We start from the raw sequence: 20,117 nt of genomic DNA, 5'->3' as shown, positions 1-20,117 counted from the left end.
ACGCGAGCAGAACCTAGAGCTGCGCCAAAAATCCAAACATCAATGGGTCGCGATTTAAACTTGTCGATCTCGATAATACGGCGAACGCATTTTAATGGACACATCTACATTCAGGAGTGAGAAGCGTTGTAATCCGGCATTGTTTTACGCCAACGCTAGTCCTACACCGCATTTAGAGAACCACTTAAGTATGTTTTTTGTTATTTCACGCTTGTGTCCAGAGCTGGTCAGATCTGATCTCTTGAGTCTGCCCATTTTCGGTACAAATGGTGCTGTTTGTTTGGCGTGTTGGTTCTGATGGAGCAGGCCCTGGATTTAGCAGCTGATGCTATCGCTAACCTTCTGTAGTCACCATCCATCGGGCAGTAAATGGCTTTTTCACAAGCGCTGACTTTTCCACGGCGCCTGCTCTCGGAGGTTAAACAGAGGCATGGAGCGTTTAGGTGACCACGGGTGAAATGTAAAACCTGGAATAAATGTACAGAGCTGAAGTTCAAAAGCAGGTTATAAGTGATGTGATGAGTCAGGGAGGGCATCTGACACACACATAAGGAGGACATTAGTGTATCCAGTTTTGCATTCACCTGATTTTGAAGTTCTTGAATTTCTGCAGAACCAAAAATAGAGGGTTTGCATACAGAATTTTAACGAGCCCTGTGATATTTTAATCATCGTTTTTTTGTTTTTTTGTGTAAGTCGTGGAGTTTTCCTGAAGTACAACATCGTCTCCTCGTTCCGTTCTGTGATTAAAGCGTGTACACATAAACGGCCTCGTACGTCTTTGGGTCTCGGCTCGTCGGAACCTTTGGAGCAAATGGAGTGAGATGATTGGTCCGTTAGCCCTGCGGCGCTCGCTCTGGTATCTGCAGAGGAGCCGGGGTCGCATCAGGTGAAACGACACCACCTCTACTGTTCTTTCTCCACTCGCTCGGAGCTGTCGCGTTCTGCTCACGATATGGAAATGATCTGTCCTAAAAGCGGGAGGCTGAGTCATAACGGCGTGTTCTATGGCGCGCGCTCATCTTGGAATCAAACAGAACAGAGCCGTCTCCATACTGCTGCTTTAAATCAATAAAAATTAACTTAAAGGGCCCGTATTACGCTGTTCTCTGATCTCTGTTCTAATGTTGTTTCCTCATCACAAACAGACCTAGAGTTGTGTTTTGTTTAACACACAAACCCTGCATATTTAGGATGAGTTCTTCTCTCAAACTGAAAACACTCTGTTCCACCTTGTGATGTCATCATGTGGCGATACAGGAAGTGCTCCACTGTGTTTTTAAACTCCATGCACCTTCACTACAATCATTTGGATCATTTCAGACCTGGAATTGCCAATCTCTACTGAACTAAATGTAAAAGGAGCTGTTAACTTGAAAACTACCACTTCATGACATCACAAAGTTGAACGGAGCATTTTGCCCTTTGTAGATGTAGACAGACTAATAATAATAGTGTTACTCAAACATGTGTGAATGAAACAAAACACAACTCCAGGTCTGTTTTGAGGAGGTAACAGCATTAGAACATGGATTAAAACTCACAAGAGTCCATTTTGTGTAATATATGAGCTTTCACGTCGCTTGCTACTATTATAAAACTAAAAGCTGCACTTGTAAATACCAATACAATAAAATGTACCTCTTCGATAGCTTAATTAGCATCATGTTTACAACTTTACCTCTGATACCACTGCTATTATTGCTGTTACAACCGCTAATATGACAAAGTACTATACAGTTATTGTTACTACAAGTGTTAAATCAGACCCATTCTGCAAAATCAACTTTTCAGAGGAGGTAAAAGTATTCATCATACAAGAGTCCATTTTGTGTAATATAGAACCTTGAAATATAAAATGGCGTCTTACCCTTCACGGTGGGCCTCCCCCTTCTCCAGCTCTTGGATCACGCCCAGCAGCACCTTGATGGTCTCCTGGCTGGAGCTGATGAGGTTCTCCATGGCCTGGAGCTGTGCTTTGACATCCCCGTCCTGGTTCAGAGGCACTATTTGCTTACAGGCGTTCTGTGTGGAGTCGGGTGGAGGGGAGGACAGGGGAGGTGCAGACAGAGGAGGTGCAGACAGAGGAGGAGCAGACATAGGAGGAGCAGACATAGGAGGAGCAGACAGAGGAGGAGCAGAGAGCCGCCCCGAGTGGCACTGCAGTCCGTTCAGCTGTAAGGCCTTCTTCTTCCTTCTCGCTGAAGGACTTTCCAAACACTCCACCTGCGTCAGCGAGTTCCAGGCGATGGGTCCCGTCACTCTGGAGCCCCTGTCCGGCAGGGTGTGGGACGAGCCCGCCTCCAGGTGCAGCAGCTGCCTCTTGTCGGCCTGTTGTACTCCTGTCCTGCTCATGGGGGCGCTACAGAGCTGGTAGTCCTGAGCGTCCGGGAGATAATCGGTGTCGGCGGAGCACAGCCCATCCGCAGCTCTGTGTTGTTCCACTGTAGCCGCACACTCGTTATGAAGCAGGGCCCGAGTCCTCCGAACCCCACCCCGTCCACACGCCACCTCCTCGTCCTCCACACAGTCATTATGAAGCAGAGCCCGTGTCCTCCGAACCCCACCCCGTCCACACGCTCCCTCCTCATCCTCCACACACGCAGTATGGAGCAGAGCCCGGGTCCTCCGAAGCCCGCCACACGCTCCCTCCTCGTCCTCATCGTCGTCCAAATCCTGATCCGTCTGAGAGTGCTTCCCGTCTACCATCACCCCGTTATTCTGTCCTCTGTACGTTTCCACGTCAGCAACATGTTTAAAACTATGTCCCTTCTTCCTCTCAAAGGGAAAAGTTTGGTACCTCTTCTTCAGGTCCGGAGACGTCTGCACTCCCGTACTCTTGGTCACGTTGGGAATGGACCTCCGAGCCGGGACCGTCATGTACTTCCGGTAGGCCACTTTGTAGGAGATGGGTTTTCCAGCTTTCCGGGCGGCCTCCCTCTGCTCGTTCTGCGCTTCACAGATGTCCTTAAATCGGACTTGGAGAGCTTTGTTCCTCTTGCGCACCTGTCGACTAGCTTCCAGGGAATACTTCTCCAGAGCCAGGGACGTGGAGGGCACCGCGGCCGCCTCCGAGTCCGACTCTGAGTTGGTGAGCATGCATTTGACTCCCTCCTTGCTCACCATGTTTCCTGAGGAGCAGAGACAGAGAAAGACATGTTAATATATGTCTTTACCTTAGCAACATTTGAGAAAATAAAGCCTGTGCCATAAACAAAATAATGTGGTCTACTCGATTCAATGTAGTGAAGACTGCAGGGAGCATTACACTGGAGAAACTAAACAGCCAATTCATAAGAGAACGTACCAACACTGTCGAGAGAGCAGCTCAGGACTCCAGTCTGCTGTACATCTCCATCTCAAAGCCACTAACCACTCCTTTGCAGATAATTAGGTACAGAGGGGAGTTAAAGAAGCAATTTTAGTGAGGAAAAACAATCCTTTCTTGAACAGGAATAGGGGCCTTAGACATCATCTATCCCCCATCTATAACTCCATCCTCAGACCCAAAGGAAACAAAGGAAACAAAGAGAATCATAGAGCTAGCCAGGATAAGGCAGTGTCCACCAATAATCTGACCAGAACTGAAAAAGTGACTTGGATGAGCAGCCAAATGTCTTCACTCCTCCAACTTTTTGTCCAATGACAGATTTCACTTTTGGCTTTTACTGTGTGTAATCCCTCAGTCGTCCAGGTCTGATCCCGAAGTTTAAAGTTAAGTTAAATTAAAGATTCATTCACAAACTGACCATGGCACAATTCACTTCCTTTCAGTCTTTTTTTGTGGCGCTACAGCAGCAAAATAAAATAAAAAAATGCCGTTCACATGCGATATAATGAGGACTTTCACATGTTCAAAAGATGAAATATTTAGTTTTGAATTGATAATTGCTATGGCAACAGTGGTAAATTTTGAATGCTCTGAAGTCCATAGCCTGACAGCATAAGCATATTTTGTTCTGTTTACACTCAAGCAGAACTGTACAGGTCCGTTCATACCAGGGCCGGCGCCACATTGTTTCAGTTGGAGGAGCAATGGGGGGGCCAAGTTCATCAATGGGGGCCCCTCACTGAACATGTAAATTTAGAGTCTCATATGGATGTAACCCCACTCCCTTCCTTTACCATGTTTGCATCACTGTTTTAAACCAGTTTAACTATAGTTAGCCCCTGTAGTGACTCGTAAAAACTCATTTGGAATTCTGTTTTTATTGTAGTTTCATGTCAACACTCTGCAGTTTCCATTTGAACATTTTTACTCTGGATGTGCTATGAAAATGGGGCAAAACTCATAGGGGGAGCATTGGCCATTTTAGACGAGGCTAGTGCCCCCTCAAGTCCCCCGCCTGGTGCCGCTCCTGACTTTTATACATTCAAAAGATAGAATATGTAGTTTTGAATTGTGGAAACAGTGCTAGATTTTCATCTCTCTGAAACCCATATATGAAGCATTCATGATCAAAGTTTTATAGTTATGTTTCAGAATCAGTGGGACTAAATGCTTTCATGACATTTAAAATCTACTTGTATATTTAGCTGCATAGGCCAGAGATTTTCATGTTCGTCTAATTCTGACTTGGTTTGGTGGGATAGTAGTTAGTTAATAGTTAAACTTAAGGAAGACATTTTTTTTAAAGTTCAACTCTTGATTTAACAAAATAAAGATGTTGTCATTTATTTTTATAGTCTAATCATATCTGTTGTTTAATTTAGACAAGTTTCGACCTTTGTTTACGTTACGGTTGCTAGGTAACGTATGTCACATCTGCTGCACGTGTCCAACCAGGAAGTAAAACTGCAAACTTTACCAAAATTGTATAAAAATAGAAACATTTTTTGTTTTGTTTGTTTGGCAAAATCTTAAATGTAACCATTTATGTTTTTGTGAAATAAGTCCTGTAACCTGTCCTATGAGCTGTGATTTTAATATTTCGATTCCTAATGCTCAAACCGATTCAAACATAAACCATTCCTTTATGGGCACGCCGTCACTTCTGATTCAGTATCAAAAGTCTGAATCCTGCCCCAAAGCCGAAAATCCCGAGCTCAGACAGTGAACTTCCTCCAAAACATAAAGCACTGCAGACAGAAGCGTCAGGGCTCGGAGTTTAGCTGCGAGCGCTGACACAGAGCTGACTCCTCCTCCTGCTGGCTTTAAAAGCAGCTCGCCACACTCATACACACTGAATCAGACGGGACAGTTATCCACGGCCGTTTTGTGTCCTGATTGGCTCCTGTCGATGGGGACTCGGGCTCTCTGTGGGCTGTGAAGTGGCCATTTTGTCTCGCCAATCCACTCCTGCGTTTTATCGGCGGCGCTCTCCCTGCTTTATTCAATTAAAGTGCATTTTATGAGGCCTGAATCACAAGATGTGCCTCCCTCATATCTGGCCCAGGTAACAGCGCGTCCATAATTAATGTCGTTTCTCCAATTTGCAAAGTAATCTCTGAATATATTTCGGTTTTAAATATGCACTATGTAACTTTTGTGGAGACGGATCTGCCACCTGCTCTTAGTTGCATTACTAAGTTACTAAGATGGTTTGTTAAAGGTTCACTATGTAACTTTTCTATCTACTTGTCTTCATAAAGATGTTGAATGTTGTGCACTATGGCATTAAACCTATCTTATCTCCTTGGTAACGCAACCAGGTCAAGTTTTAAAAGGTCAAATCTGTGCAGAGATGACGCATATTTTTTAAGGTAATTTAGATAAAGTCCATATTTTATTGTGGAAAATTCCAGACAAAGCAATAACATCTCCATGGAAACAAGTAGATAAAAAAGTTATATAGTGCAACTTTAACAAACTTATTTAATTATGCAATTTAGTAATCCAACCAAAATTGAGTTAAACCAAAATTTGATCAAGTAAGCATAAACCAGGTCTAAACCAGTTCTGGACTAGGCCTAAACTAGGACTAAGGAGATGAGTTTTCCAGCTTTCCGGGTTGCTTCCCTCTGCGCACTTGTCGACTAACTTCCAGGGAATACTTCTCGAGAGCCAGGTCTAATTAAACCAGTTCTGGACCAGGTCTAAACTAGGACAAAGTCAGGTCTACTACATAACAAATCCAGGACTAAACCAGGTCCAAAAAGGAACTATTAGTACCATTAGAACAAGCCTGTGTGGACTTTTTCCATACTGCGCTTGAGAAGTGTCCCTGAATTTTGCAAACAGCATGTAAATATCCGTGTTTATCGTTATTAAAAGTACAAAACTGCAGAAGACAGTTTGTTAATTCATTTGACATTGGATTTGGCTCAAAAAGAGGAGTTTTTTGGACACGGGAATCGTTCAAAATTATTCAAAATGGCTGCCAAGGATTCTAGCTGACCTTGTTTTTATTTTTCCAGACTCAAACTACGACTACAGAAATGGAGCAGTCAGTGGCCTTAATTCTGACTAAAGTGTTGTGACTCATATGTAATTCAAATAATCAGTGTTCAGTGTTGAATGGATAATTGCAGAACTTTGGCTGTGAAGGCTACCTAGAGTACAGTAGCTTAGACAGTACAATAGAAGTGCACATAATGACAACTGTAAAACCCAAACCATTTCCATCTTAAGCCCCATTCACAAAAGACCCCAGAAAAATGCACCACTCAGTCATGACCCCATTCACACAAGCACCAGTCCCAGAACATTTCCAGGTCAACTCTGTTCACACATAGCATAACGTATTGTGGCTATCTGCGCTCTGTCACATCACAACACGCTGCTGCATCATTTAAAGTGAATGCGTATGGAATCCATCATGTAACATAACCAGGAAAGCGAGCTCGTAACCAAGAAAACAAAGCTCGTAACCTAGAAAACCAAGACCATAACCTAGAAAACCAAGACCGTAACCTAGAAAACCAAGACCGTAACCTAGAAAACCAAGATTGTAACCAGAAAACCAATCTTGTAACCAAGAAAACCAAGATTGTAACCTAGAAAACCAATTTCATAACCAAGGAAACCAAGCTTGTAACCAAGGAAACCAAGCTTGTAACTTAGAAAACCAAGATCATAACCAAGGAAACAAAGCTCGTAACCAAGGAAACAAAGCTCGTAACCAAGGAAACCAAGCTCGTAACCAAGGAAACCAAGCTCGTAACCAAGAAAACCAAGCTCGTAACCAAGAAAACCGAGATCGAAACCAAGGAAACCGAGATTGAAACCAAGGAAACCGAGATCGAAACCAAGGAAACCGAGATCGAAACCAAGGAAACCGAGATCGAAACCAAGGAAACCGAGATCGAAACCAAGGAAACCGAAACCAAGGAAACCGAGATCGAAACCAAGGAAACCGAGATCGAAACCAAGGAAACCGAAACCAAGGAAACCGAGATCGAAACCAAGGAAACCGAGATCGAAACCAAGGAAACCGAAACCAAGGAAACCGAGATCGAAACCAAGGAAACCGAGATCGTAGCCAGGAAACCGAGATCGAAACCAAGGAAACCGAGATCGAAACCAAGGAAACCGAGATCGAAACCAAGGAAACCGAGATCGAAACCAAGGAAACCGAGATCGAAACCAAGGAAACCGAGATCGAAACCAAGGAAACCGAGATCGAAACCAAGGAAACCGAGATCGAAACCAAGGAAACCGAGATCGTAACCAAGGAAACCGAGATCGAAACCAAGGAAACCGAGATCGTAACCTAGAAAACCAAGATCGTAAGCAAGGAAATAAGTGATACAGTCAGTTTTCTTGTCTGTCTTCGCACATAAATCTTCATTTCATTTTCCTGGTAATCAATCCAGGGAAATTCTATTATGTCCTGTTCACAGTTATGAGATTACTTCTACTGCTCATGTCCAACTAAGAAATACAATTATAAACTTCACCAACTCAACTCAAACTGGAACTGTTTGATGACCAGCTCGTATCAGCAGCCCATAATGAAGTGTTGCCTTTTGACCTTCCTCCCCTAGAGGAGCAGAGACATAATCACAGCTCCATGTAACACAGATCTATACATTTTCCCATTACGACCCTGCTGTGGCCCAGCAGGGGGCGCCGGGGCTTCACGCTGAATGAACTGTGTGTGTGGCTCATTCTCGATAACGACTGAGACGAGTTTTGAATGAAAATGTAAATATGTTTGAGGGGTTATAGTCATGTTTTATTAGAGCGGTGACGGTAGACTTTAGGGGAATGTGGTCTATGGTCTAAATTAAAATACCTTTGCTAATTTATTCCTGTCTGTCTCCATCTCCATCTGTCCTTTTAATTATTTGTTTGGGGGTTAGAAATGCCCCTAGTTTGATTTTGCACTTTTTAGCTAAAACATTATAAAACCGACCATGCTGCAGACTGCGTTTCTGCAACAATTTAATCTTTTTTTTTTTGTTTTTTTAATTAAATTGGCTTTTAACAGTCTAGACAGATCTTAATTATGCTGATATTTATCTGTCTGTTTTACTTGTATCTATTTATTCCACTTAATAAAATGAAGCCAAAAAAATTACATAATTAATATTTGACCTTTATAGTTATTTTATATTTCCTAGACATAAAGACATAACATCGCCAAGAGGGGTTAGTTGTGAGTCAGGGAAAAAAACTGTATATATATAAATGGACGTAGCTAACCTGCTAGCCGCTGTATTCCAAACAGGAAGTGAGCATGGGCGCACTTCTGGCTCCATCGACTGGCTCCAGTTCACTTTCTATTGAAAAACTGCGGCTCCTCTCTCTGTAACTGCTGCTGTCAGACTCGTCATTTTGGTTGTAAAATGTTCGTATTAACCCGCTCTACATGATCCTGGGGTTTTTATTTCACTTTTGTGTCTGTAAAGACAAATCAGGCGCCTTCTTTCCCCAAGATTGCTCCCGCTAGCGTTAGCAACAGGTTTGATTGACAGCGTTGCTAAGGGCCCACTCCCTGCTACACCAGTGGGCAGGAAGGGGTGTTACCTTCAACAGCCTCACTTCTGATTGGCTCTTTGGTTGCTATGATACTCATGATCGGAATTCCAAAAACTCAGCTCCAAATTGTCCGCTATAACCACTAGCGTCGATGAGCTTCATTTGACTGGAGTCGAACGCTGTGGGTGACGTCTTTATACAGTTTTATACAACATGGTAATACTATAAAGCATGAGCATTGTGAGATAGGGCCAACGAGACTAACTACAACCACCAGAGGGCAGTAACGTTGAAATAAACAGCACATTTTTATATTTTACGATGTGCGCTGTACCGAACACACAGTTTATCCTGAATTCTTATGTAATTTCCCATCCCAGTCTAGGTCACCTCTAGGTCTACGTTGCGAGATCAGACCGGTGCCTTGTCTGAGGTCTCGTTACAGATTAAATCGAGTCCTCCTCCGTCGTCCCTACCTTTCTGCATGCATTCCTCCGTCTATTCCCTGTCCCTGTGCAGCGAACGCTATCCGCTATTTTAACTCGTGAAACTAAATGCTTTTTGACATGTTTTCACTCCAGGCCAAATGATGTATCCCCCGCTCCGCAGATCTGAGTCGTTATCCATCGGGTTCAGGTCGGGTTAGCGTTACCGTAGCAGCACTTCTTTCCTTCTTTCCTCCTTCTTGGGGCTTTAACACCATCCTCTTGCCAAAAAAAGCTAAAGTAATTCATTAAAAACAGCAGTGAAGGTTTATGTAAGGCAGGCGGAGAGTGAGTCACCGGACAGACCCGTGCGCTGGTAGGTCAAGCTAACCCAAATATTAGCCTTGCGTCGCGTTATTAGAATTTAAATGTTAAAAGTGTTTTTGCGGCGTTGTTGTCTGCGAGGTCGGCGCCGTCGTCTCTCAGAATGTTCTAATTTAATAGTAAAAAATTCAAGCATTTGCATATTTTAATATCGTGTGATGTGGTTTGTGAGATTATGAAGAATGCTAACGTTCATGTTTTTTGTTATTACTGCAGAGAACTCAAAAATGATTATATAAAAATGCTGTATATCCATTGCACTGTAGTTGTGGTTAAATTTGGCTTATTTAATTTCATGCTATTCCTTGTGTTAAAGGTGCTCTGTGTCGCTTTTCTGGTGTGCGGTCCGCCACTTTTTGTCTCCAATGACATATTACCGTTTGTCTTCAGTGTTCCACAGCATGGCATTAAACACATCTACTGTATGTATTTCCATGGATGCAAGTAGGTGGCACCATCAGGCCAAGTTACACGTCAGATATGTGGAAAGGCGAGCCAATTCACATGGATTTTGGCAAGATGGATCAGTTTAAAAGGATACATTTGCATTATAATCTGTTTTTTTTTAATATTTCAAACAACGATTTAAATCTGTGTAGTTTGACTGAACAACACTAAGCTATGGGGTGCCAGTGGCTCAGTTGGTAGAGCATTTGTCCACTGATCTGAAGTTTGGTGGTTCGATTCCCACTCTCAATTTAAAGGAACCATATTACACTATTCTCTGATCTCTGTTCTAATGTTGTTTCCTCATCACAAACAGACCTGGAGTTGTGTTTTAATACACAAATTTAGGCTGACTTCTTCTCTCAAGCTGAAAACACTCTGTTCCACCTTGTGATGTCATCATGTGGTAATACAGGAAGTGCTCCACTGTGTTTTTAAACTCCACACACCTTCATTTGGATCATTTCAGGCCTGGAATTGCCACATCTCTACTGAAGTAAAGGTAAAAGGAGCTGTTAACTTAAAAACTATCACTTCATGACATCACAAGGTGTAACAGAGTATTTTGAGCTTTGGAGATGTAGACAGACTAATAATAAAGTGTTACTCAAACATGTGTGAATGAAACAAAACACAACTCCAGGTCTGTTTTTGAGGAGGACCGTTAAGACCAAACTGTGGAACATTCCAGGCAAAGCAGTAACATCTCCATGGAGACAAGCAGATGACGCACCCACTGCCAAAAAAGTTACGCACTGCATCGTTTTTCAGTTACACCTCTATAACAGCAGAACTCAAAGTGATCATTTCGTTTGATAGATGCCTCCATCCCATTCCAAGTAATCCTCAAATTTCCCTCTTTCCCTTGTTCCTCCTTGATTTTTTTTCGCTTACTCATTCCATATTATACCTCAAAGATCGTCGACTCAGCCGTTTTTGGAATGTCACTTTCCTAATCAAAATTCCAGTCGCCAGAAGCCACCATTTTGAAATGTAGTGTCCCGGGATAACACTCTTGGCTGTTTACCATGATATAAACCTTGACTAATTTTATTTTATCACCTCCGTTCCACCAGAGGGAGAAGTCATTAATAAAGTACATGCATCACAGACCAAGTGAATTGATTGAACGCATGAAATATGGTCATACATGTCAATTAGAAATGGCTCCTTGAATCTGTTATGCTAGCAGATGGATCGCACGTAGCCTATAGCGTGGTAATTTAATAATGCCACTTAATCTTAGCTTTTCCAACCATATCTGCGTGATTTTTGTGTCCTTCAAAAATGCACCGTTCCACCTTCAACATCAGATAGATCGTGTACAGGATTTTAAAGATGATTCATATATTTTTAGATGTTTAAAAAATATTGTGACAAGGACAAATGGTAAACGGTCAGATTTTTGTACAGGACGTTTCTACCTTTAAGTCACTCAAAGCGCTTTACGTCAAGGAACCACTCACCCTTTCTTACACACATTCATATACGAGTGTACGCAGACTCTGGGGGTGAGGTGGGTTAAGTGTTTTGCCCAAAGACACAACGGGAGTCTTCATTTGTGGGAGCTGGAATCGCACCGCCAACCTGTGGGTCGGTGATGTTTTAAAGGTTCTATATCAAACAAAACTGACTCTTGTAGCTTTAAGTCGTGTTCTAATGCTGTTACCTCGTCAAAAACAGACCTGGAGTTGTGTTTTGTTTCATTCACACACGTTTGAGTGACACCAAAGCTGAAAACGCTCTGTTGCACCTTGTGATGTCATGAAGTGGTAGTTTTCAAGTTAACCTGTGCTCCTTTTAGCTTCAGTTCAGTGAATATCTGCAAATTCCAGGTCTGAAATTATTCGAATGATTCTAGTGAAGGTGTGTGGAGTTTAAAAACACAGTGGAGCACTTCCTGTATTACCACATGATGACATCACAAGGTGGAACAGAGTGTTTTCAGTTTGAATGACTCCAAGTCTGTTTGTGATGAGGAAACAACATTAGAACAGATCAGAGAATAGAGTCATATGGGTTCTTTAAATTGAGAGCGGGAATCGAACTGTCAACCTTCAGATCAGTGGTCAAACGCTCTACCAACTGAGCCACCATCACCCCATTGTATAGTGTTGTTCAGTCAAACTACACAGATTTAAATTGGTGTTTGAAATATATATAAAAAAAAACGGATTATAATGCAAATGTATCTACAAATTTCTCTGGGACCGTTGTCATAGCGATCACCAATTTAAAACAAAATATTTTATTATTTCAATCGGGAAAAAGTCCTCAAAATGTCACTTATAACAAGAAGCCGGAGTCATGAATAGCAGATTGTGTTTACTTAACCGTGTTCTTCTTCTGTGTTTTCTGTCTGGAGACTGTTTTGCCATTTGACAGTTTGAAAGCTGTCGGCGTCTGCAGTTAAATAATAAAACTTTTAATTATTATGAATCCGTCTTATATTGCAGTTATTTTGGTCTGGTTTTCCGATGCCCAAGGACGCGCCAACAGTGTGTCCCGAGCCAAAGCGGGATTGGACCGTTGATCTTTGGTTCGTTGGGTATTTTTGTTGGAATATGATAAGATTTGAGCTGTGGAAGGATGAATAAACCCCTTTTATGGCTAACGCTTGGTACGTTCTGCTGTTTATTTCGTTTATCAGGTCTAGTTGGGCGAACTTTCTAACTCCGGACCCACTACCAACGCCACATAGTCTGGCTCCGCTTTAATCCCGGGGCGTGAATCTCCAAACAATATTCCGTAATCCGGTTTAATCTGGACATGTTTTGTTTCGCGCTCCTCTGACCACTGTTCATCATCCACACATAATTACTCCGGGTTTATACTGTTTGGGAAAGTCTTTGATCTCGGCCTGTTATCGCCATGGAGACGGCCTGACTCGTACTTGACTTCAGATTACGGCGTTTGTAGGTCGTTTGTGGGATGTCCGATCGCTTTACGGACTTTTCTTTAGGTTCTATAGAGTGGTGTTCCAAGGTTGTGAGAGCCATTTTGTGTGGAGTTTGCACGTTCTCCCTGTGTCTTGATGGACAAGTTGTAGGGTTTCTTTGTTTTATGGACTCTAAAACTGGAGTGTCCAAACTTTTCTCATTAAGGGCCATATAAAAATCTGACCTTTGACCACTGACCATTAAAAAAAAATTATGTGTTTTTTTCTGTGTATACCTGTTCAAATGTATATCTATATATTAATTTTGTTTATTTTTGATAGCCGGTTATATCTGCGTGTCCATATAAGGATAACTGTATCTGGACCCGTCAGGCCGACACCCAGCGCACTAAATCCGAGCCGGTTAATGGCAGCTTAGCGCCCTGGGATGGGAGAGAGGTGGGAAAGCCCTGGAAAGCTCAGAATTCCACAGGATTTCAGGGGATTGTCTCCGTGGTAATTGTTGCTGGGTCCTCACGAGATGCGGCGCTGTTACCGTGAAGCTTTTTAAGGATTTATGTGACTTTGGACGAGTGGGTTTTGATTTTTCTGCTATGATCTGGTCAAATGAAATGAGAGCTGTGGTTAATATGTTTGGATTTGAATAGTTTAAAAAGATGATGACAGAAAAAAGTGGATTTGTGGACTGGTCAGCAGCTGTGAAGGTTTTTTAAAGGTTCACTATGTAACTTTTCTTGTAGGGTCTGGCACCTGCTTGTCTCCATGGTGACATTGTTGTTTTCAGATCTCTGGAGAAGCACGAGTTTTTCCAGATATTACTTCAAACTATGAAAACACAGGGAATTGAATATAAAAGATGGATCATTTTATTGCAGTACTGTCCATTAAGCCTGTTGCTAACGCTAGCTGGAGCGACTGAGAGGAAAAAAGGCGCCTAATTTTTCTGATATTAATTGATTTACAGTCATAATAGTCAAATAAAAATCCTAGGATCATATAGAGCGGGTGAATACGAACATTTTAAGACCAAAATGACGAGTCTGACTGCAGCAGTTGCAGAGAGAGGAGCCACAGCTTTTCAATAGAAAGTGAACTGGACCCAGAGTTGAGCGAGTCGGTAGCGCGCGCATGATCACGTCCTATTTGAAACGCCTTGGCTAGCAGGTTAGCTACATCCATTCACATACACAGTCTACACAAACAGATGCAAAGTGAATCTAGGTCTATAGATGGATTGTGAAATAGTGACTTTAGGACCGCGGAGTCCCAGTTCGTTTCTTTGCTTTTTGGATCCGATGATGAAGTTATTCCAGTCCCAGTCTCAGCTGAGTGAACACGTCGGATCACTGGTGAGACTGGAGCACAGAACACAGCTGTTGCATTATGACTTCACTCTCTTTTGAAATCTCACTTTGTCTATAAACCGTCTGGGAGGTTGTAGAGTAAAGAAATTCTTGTTAGGATAAGGACTTTCTGCCGATCGATTGGCTGATTAAAAAGGGGGGCGTCGCTAAATCTCTCAAAACTATTCCCGTATCTCTGTGTATCTGAGCCAGACTGCAATTACAAGACTATACCTGCAGGGGGAGCTCATGCAAAAGATACTATTTATGCAGAAACAAGTACTAGTAAACAATATATTTAAATAAAAGCAGATTAAACTAGTAAATTCTGAGTCTAATCTGTCTTTTTTGTAAATAAAATAATTTGTATAAAGCAATACATTTCATCAACTAAGACTCCAATTAATCGAATGGAGTACCAGCCATCTGCTTGACGTTATCCAAGAATGCCAAGAATATTTCATAGTGTGGCATTAAGTCCATTAATCTTTATGGACAGAAGCCAACGGCGACACCAGCCAAGTCAGAGGTCAGATCTGTGGAGAAATGTGCGTTTTATTTCCAAGATATTTTGGCGCAAATACCAGTTATTGAACATGCAAGATAGGCAAGTTTAATGACATACTGTGCAACATTTTTCAACATTTACTTAGGTTTTTTTTAGAGTTTCCTGTGTTTTCTTTAAACAGAAGTGTGGAGGACCAAACACGTTCATTTTTGCTAGCTTCCATTTTTGTTTTTCTTGGGCCATAAATATTGGACCCTCATTAACAGGAGAGATACTGCGGAGTGTAAGACTGCAGCCACTAAAGGAATTCTTGTTGGACTAAAGACGTGTCCTGCCGATCAGCCAAAAGGGTCATGGCAAACGCTCTCAAAACTATTACGTATGTCTGTATCTGATCCAAACTGCACTCACAAGACTACACTTACACTTAAACAGAAAAGAACTAAGATGTATCTAGATGTAAAAAGGCAGATTAAACTCACGATTGACTCCCAAATCTTCAGCAAACCTCATACCTCCTATCTGCTGTCGTCCCATATAAACCCCTAAACTCTAAATGAAATTATTACAAGTTTTGTCGGACTGAGACTCCATCGATCGATTCATCAAACCATGGTAAACCTAGAGGTGACCTACACTTGAATGGGAAATTACATAATAATTCAATTGTGTGTTTGGTACACCCCACACCGCAAAATATAAATATATGCTGTTTATTTCAACTTTACTGGCCTCTGGTGGTTGTACTTAGTGTCATTGGCCCTATCTCACAATGCTTTATAGTATTACCATGTTGTGATAAATATTTTTTTAAAAGATGATGACAAAAAAGTGGATTTGTGGACTGGCCTGCAGCTGTGAATCAAAGGTTTTTTAAAGGTTCACTATGTAGCTTTTGTCGTAGGGTCTGGCACCTGCTTGTCTCCATGGTGACATTGTTGTTTTTCAGATCTCTGGAGAAGCACGAGTTTTTCCAGATATTACTTCAAACTATAAAAACGCAGGGAATTGAATATAAAAGATGGATCACTTTAATGCATTACTGTCCATTAAGCCTGTTGCTAACGCTAGCTGGGGCGACCTCGGGGAAAGAAGGCGCCTGATTTGTCTGTTATTAATTGATTTACAGTCACAATAGTGAAATAAAAACCCCAGGATCATGTAGAGCGGGTTAATATGAACATTTTAAGACCAAAATGACGAGTCTGACAGCAGCAGTTACAGAGAGAGGAGCCATGGTTTTTCAATAGAAAGTGAATTGGAGCCAGAGTCGATGGAGCCGGAAGCGCACACATGATCACTTCCTGTTTGGACTGCAGCGGCTAGCAGGTTAGCTACATCCATTGATATATACAGTCTATGAGGTGATAAACACTGATTTATTGTAGCATTGCGCACACATAACTCTAACTACTGATACCTGAAGTGTTTGGTTGGACTTGACTTCCTGAATACTGAGTGATCCCAAAGTAAAGACCTTTTAAATCTTTCTCCAGCTCTTTGGCGCCTAATCATTACCTAATTTCTCCAAATCATCCGACTGTGCCGAGACATAAGACAATAGCGATTAACTCTCCTCAAAGTTGTTTATCTTTAGATGTTTGTTGACAGCATTCCCCCATGTCACCTTGGGACACAGAAATAGTGACTGGCATTTCTTTGCCGAGTCCCTGACACCCCATCAACCGACTGACGAAGCATTTGATTAATTGTTATTTGAAATCTCATCTGAAGTTCTGAGCATGTTGTGTTTCTCTGCAGGCGGAAATGAGAAAAATGCATTTCTTTGAGTTTTGTTTTCCCAATAAATAAGTATATATTAATATTAATGTGTCAGAAATAAGCGTCTTGTTTGCAGCTCAACAAAACGAAAAGGCTGTAGAATTAAAGCTGTGCCACGGAACCTTTCTGCGATCTGCTTGATGCCAGGAGATGCTGTTGCTTTGCTTAGAATGTTACACAGTATGGCTTTAAGTTTATCTATCTAGCATTTATTGTGTTGTGGGTGGTGTTATTGCTCAAAAAATTGACATTTTTGCTGTGGGTAGGCTCACCTCTCCACAGATCTGACCTGTAACTTGGCCTGGTCAGTTTAATGTCATACTTTGGAAGTAGACTAGCAGGCGTTATGGTTTGTTTTAAAAAAAAAAGTGTTTATGGGATTTTTCTGCTTCAGGGTCATTGTGTCAGTGCTAACGTGACAGGGCTAGCGATAGCATCACCTCCTTTCAACACACTTTTATTTATTTATTTATTTATATATTTTTAAACCTTTATTACATCAGGCAAAACATTCAAACCAACCCCTTACCTGTTTTTAACTCTTAAAAACTTGAAACATTAAACAAGTTCAAATAAGCTAGTTAATTTTAAACAGTTTGCAGTGCTCCAAAGTTATTCCGCACTTACCTTTTCCGTTCAGAACATCCTAATTACTCACCATGATGAGTTTATAAGCACTTTTCACAACTCTCAGAAGCTACAGGTGAGTTTTGCCAACAGCTAGCATTCTAAAAGTGTACTTCCTGATTCCCGGATCATAAAAACGCTTTATAATTACATGCAGACAGTACGCAGTGGACTTATTTTGACCTCAAGAGCTGCTTTGAAATAAAGTACTTTACTGGGGCAGGACACATTTAGCTCAAATACGGGGGGGAAATCAGATAGAGACACTTTAAAAGTCTCATATTACACAAAATTGACTCTTTTAGCTTTAATCCATGTTCTAATATCGTTCCCTCCTCAAAAACAGACCTGGAGTTGTGTTTTGTTTCATTCACACATGTTTGAGTAACACTTTATTATTAGTCTGTCTACATCTCCAAAGCTCAAAATGCTCTGTTCCACCTTGTGATGTCATGAAGTGCTAGTTTTCAAGTTAACAGCTCCTTTTACCTTTAGTTCAGTAGAGATTGGCAATACCAGGGCTGAAATTATCCAAATGATTCTAATGAAGGTGTGTGGAGTTTAAAAACACAGTGGAGCACTTCCTGTATTACCACATGATGACATCACAAGGTGGAACAGAGTGTTTTCAGTTTGAGAGAAGAACTCAGCCTAAATATGCAGGGTTTGTGCGTTAAACGTGTGAATGAAACAAAGCACAACTCCAGGTCTGTTTGTGATGATGAAACAACATTAGAACATTAGAGATCAGAGAATAGTGTCATATGGGAACTTTAATTAATTATTGTATTAGCACAAGAGGCTAACACGTGGCCAGGTCCAAAAGCAGACGTTCTGGTGGAGCAGGGCAGTTTGTTCAGTGGATGAAGAGTTCGATGAGCTCTCGAGCGAAAACCTCGTCTCAGTATGAAGATGAGGCAGGTGCTGGCTTTGACGGGGCATCTGAAATAAACACTTTTCACTCAGGCTCAAACGAGCTCATGTGAGGACCTTTTGAACTGGATTTACTTTGATTTGATATAAGATGAAAATAAGATGTGCCATATATACACACGCTTTCTCCTCTGCACCGTCACTGTTCCTCCTCTGCACCATCACTGTCCCTCCTCTTCCTCTGTACCATGTTCATGATCCCGTCTCTGTACCATATCTTCACTATCCCTCTTCTGACAGACAAGTTTAATGCCAAACTGTGGAGCATTCTAGGCAAAGCAATAAAATATAAATCTACCAGATATTCACTGTCCCTCCTCTGCACCATCACTTTCCCTCCTCTGTACCATCATGGTCCCTCCTCTGTACCATCACTGTCCCATCAGTGTGTCTCCTCTGCATCATCAGTCTCCCTCTTCTGTACCATATATTCACTGTCCATCCTCTCCCACCATCACTCTCTCTCCTCTGCACCATCACTGACCTCCTCTTCACCATCACTCTTCCTCCTCTGCTCCATCACTGTCTCTCCTCTGCACCATCACTGACCTCCTCTTCACCATCACTCTTCCTCCTCTGCTCCATGACTGTCTCTCCTCTGCACCATCACTCCTCCTCCTCTGCACCATCACTCCTCCTCCTCTGCACCATCACTCCTCCTCCTCTGCACCATATATTCACCTCATTCTTCACATTTGAATCGTCTGGTCGTCTTGTCGTACAGTTTGCTTTGCAGAGTGCTTTGACTTGTTATGTGGTTAAGCGCAGCCTTGAATCACAGTTTGATTTTGTCGTGGATTTTGGTAAATTTTGAAATGAACGCGTTGGTTTGGTTCCATTCATTCAAAATGAATCAAGCTGGTATTGAAAAATCAAGAGAGAAATTGCATAAATCGTTTTTGATTTGACCCCGGGCTGTGTGGAGTGAACCATTAAATACACAACTTTGTGACTTGAACTTTTCTGGTGGTTCAAATATTCATTTACAAAGGGATTATGGGTTTGCTCCCTCCATATCTATGTACGTATATTCAACATAAATCAGATGGACATTATGCTCTTCGGTCACACAACTGCAGCTTCTTTCTGTCCCAAGTGTCCACACAGAGACTGGTAAAGTGGCATTTCAATATTCTGCGCCTTCAACGTGGAATAATTTGCAAAAAGTCTTGAAATTACAAGAACTGACTTCAATAGTTCAGTTTAAATCTATGTTGAAAGGTTTGGAAATTAAGTCTATGATTTGTAATTGCTTTTAAGAATCCATTTTGTGATGTGTTGTAATGTGTGTGTAGTGTAACTGTAACTGTGCTGCCGTCTTGGCCAGGACTCCCTTGAAAAAGAGATTAGTAATCTCAATGGGACTTTCCTGGTTGAATAAAGGTTAAATAAAAAAATTAAAAAATCTGGTTTGTTGTGTCCTTGGGCAAAACACTGATCCTTGTGTAAACGTGTCCAAAAAAGTGTGTGTTTTCCGATGGTCAAGGGTCGACAGACGATGGAGTTGATGGAGCTGGAAGTGTGTCCATGCTCACTTCCTGTTTTTGAAGCTATGTCCATTTATATATACAGTCTATGGACTTTCAACATATCCAGCTTGTGTTTAATCAAAAGTTTCATCACTTAAAACCATGTATTTTTGCTCATTGGGGTCACCTCTCCACAGATCTTACCCGTAACCTGCGTATTTTAATGGAAGTGGAGCATTACAGGCAAAACAATTAGAAAAGTTCCATTAGAAAAGTTCCTTCCGTGCACCTTTAAAGAAGACTCTAAAACTATAGGGGAAAATTGATTTAGCTGTAGTAATGTTCCTCCTTCCCAGCTTCCTTCCCACACACACGCCATGATCCATTGCTTATCGATAACCCTATTTTCCAGATACAATTTTAAACCCTTCCTATCT

The 20,117-nt window shown here is 41.7% G+C and overlaps 2 protein-coding genes across 2 annotated transcripts in view; one reads left to right on the top strand and one right to left on the bottom strand.

Moving 5' to 3' along the window:
* The window catches only part of LOC117386865 (inhibitory synaptic factor 2A), a 31,984-nt gene extending 28,858 nt beyond the window's left edge, over positions 1–3,126 (bottom strand). Inside the window, exons 1-2 of the mRNA XM_033984238.2 lie at positions 2,637–3,126; positions 1,871–2,498 (exon numbers count right to left, since the gene is read on the bottom strand). Of these exons, the coding sequence (XP_033840129.1) occupies positions 1,871–2,498; positions 2,637–3,126 (1,118 nt within the window). The remainder of the gene's footprint in view (positions 1–1,870; positions 2,499–2,636) is intronic.
* dock1 (dedicator of cytokinesis 1) overlaps positions 1–20,117 on the top strand; it is a 361,518-nt gene that overhangs the window by 175,632 nt on the left and 165,769 nt on the right. The gene's annotated exons all lie outside the window — the stretch shown is intronic.

The sequence above is a fragment of the Periophthalmus magnuspinnatus genome, chromosome 19, assembly GCF_009829125.3.
Source record: "Periophthalmus magnuspinnatus isolate fPerMag1 chromosome 19, fPerMag1.2.pri, whole genome shotgun sequence".
Lineage (NCBI taxonomy): Eukaryota > Metazoa > Chordata > Actinopteri > Gobiiformes > Gobiidae > Periophthalmus > Periophthalmus magnuspinnatus.
Note: the sequence above shows the minus strand (reverse complement) of the source record. Positions and strands in the feature narration are given on the sequence as shown.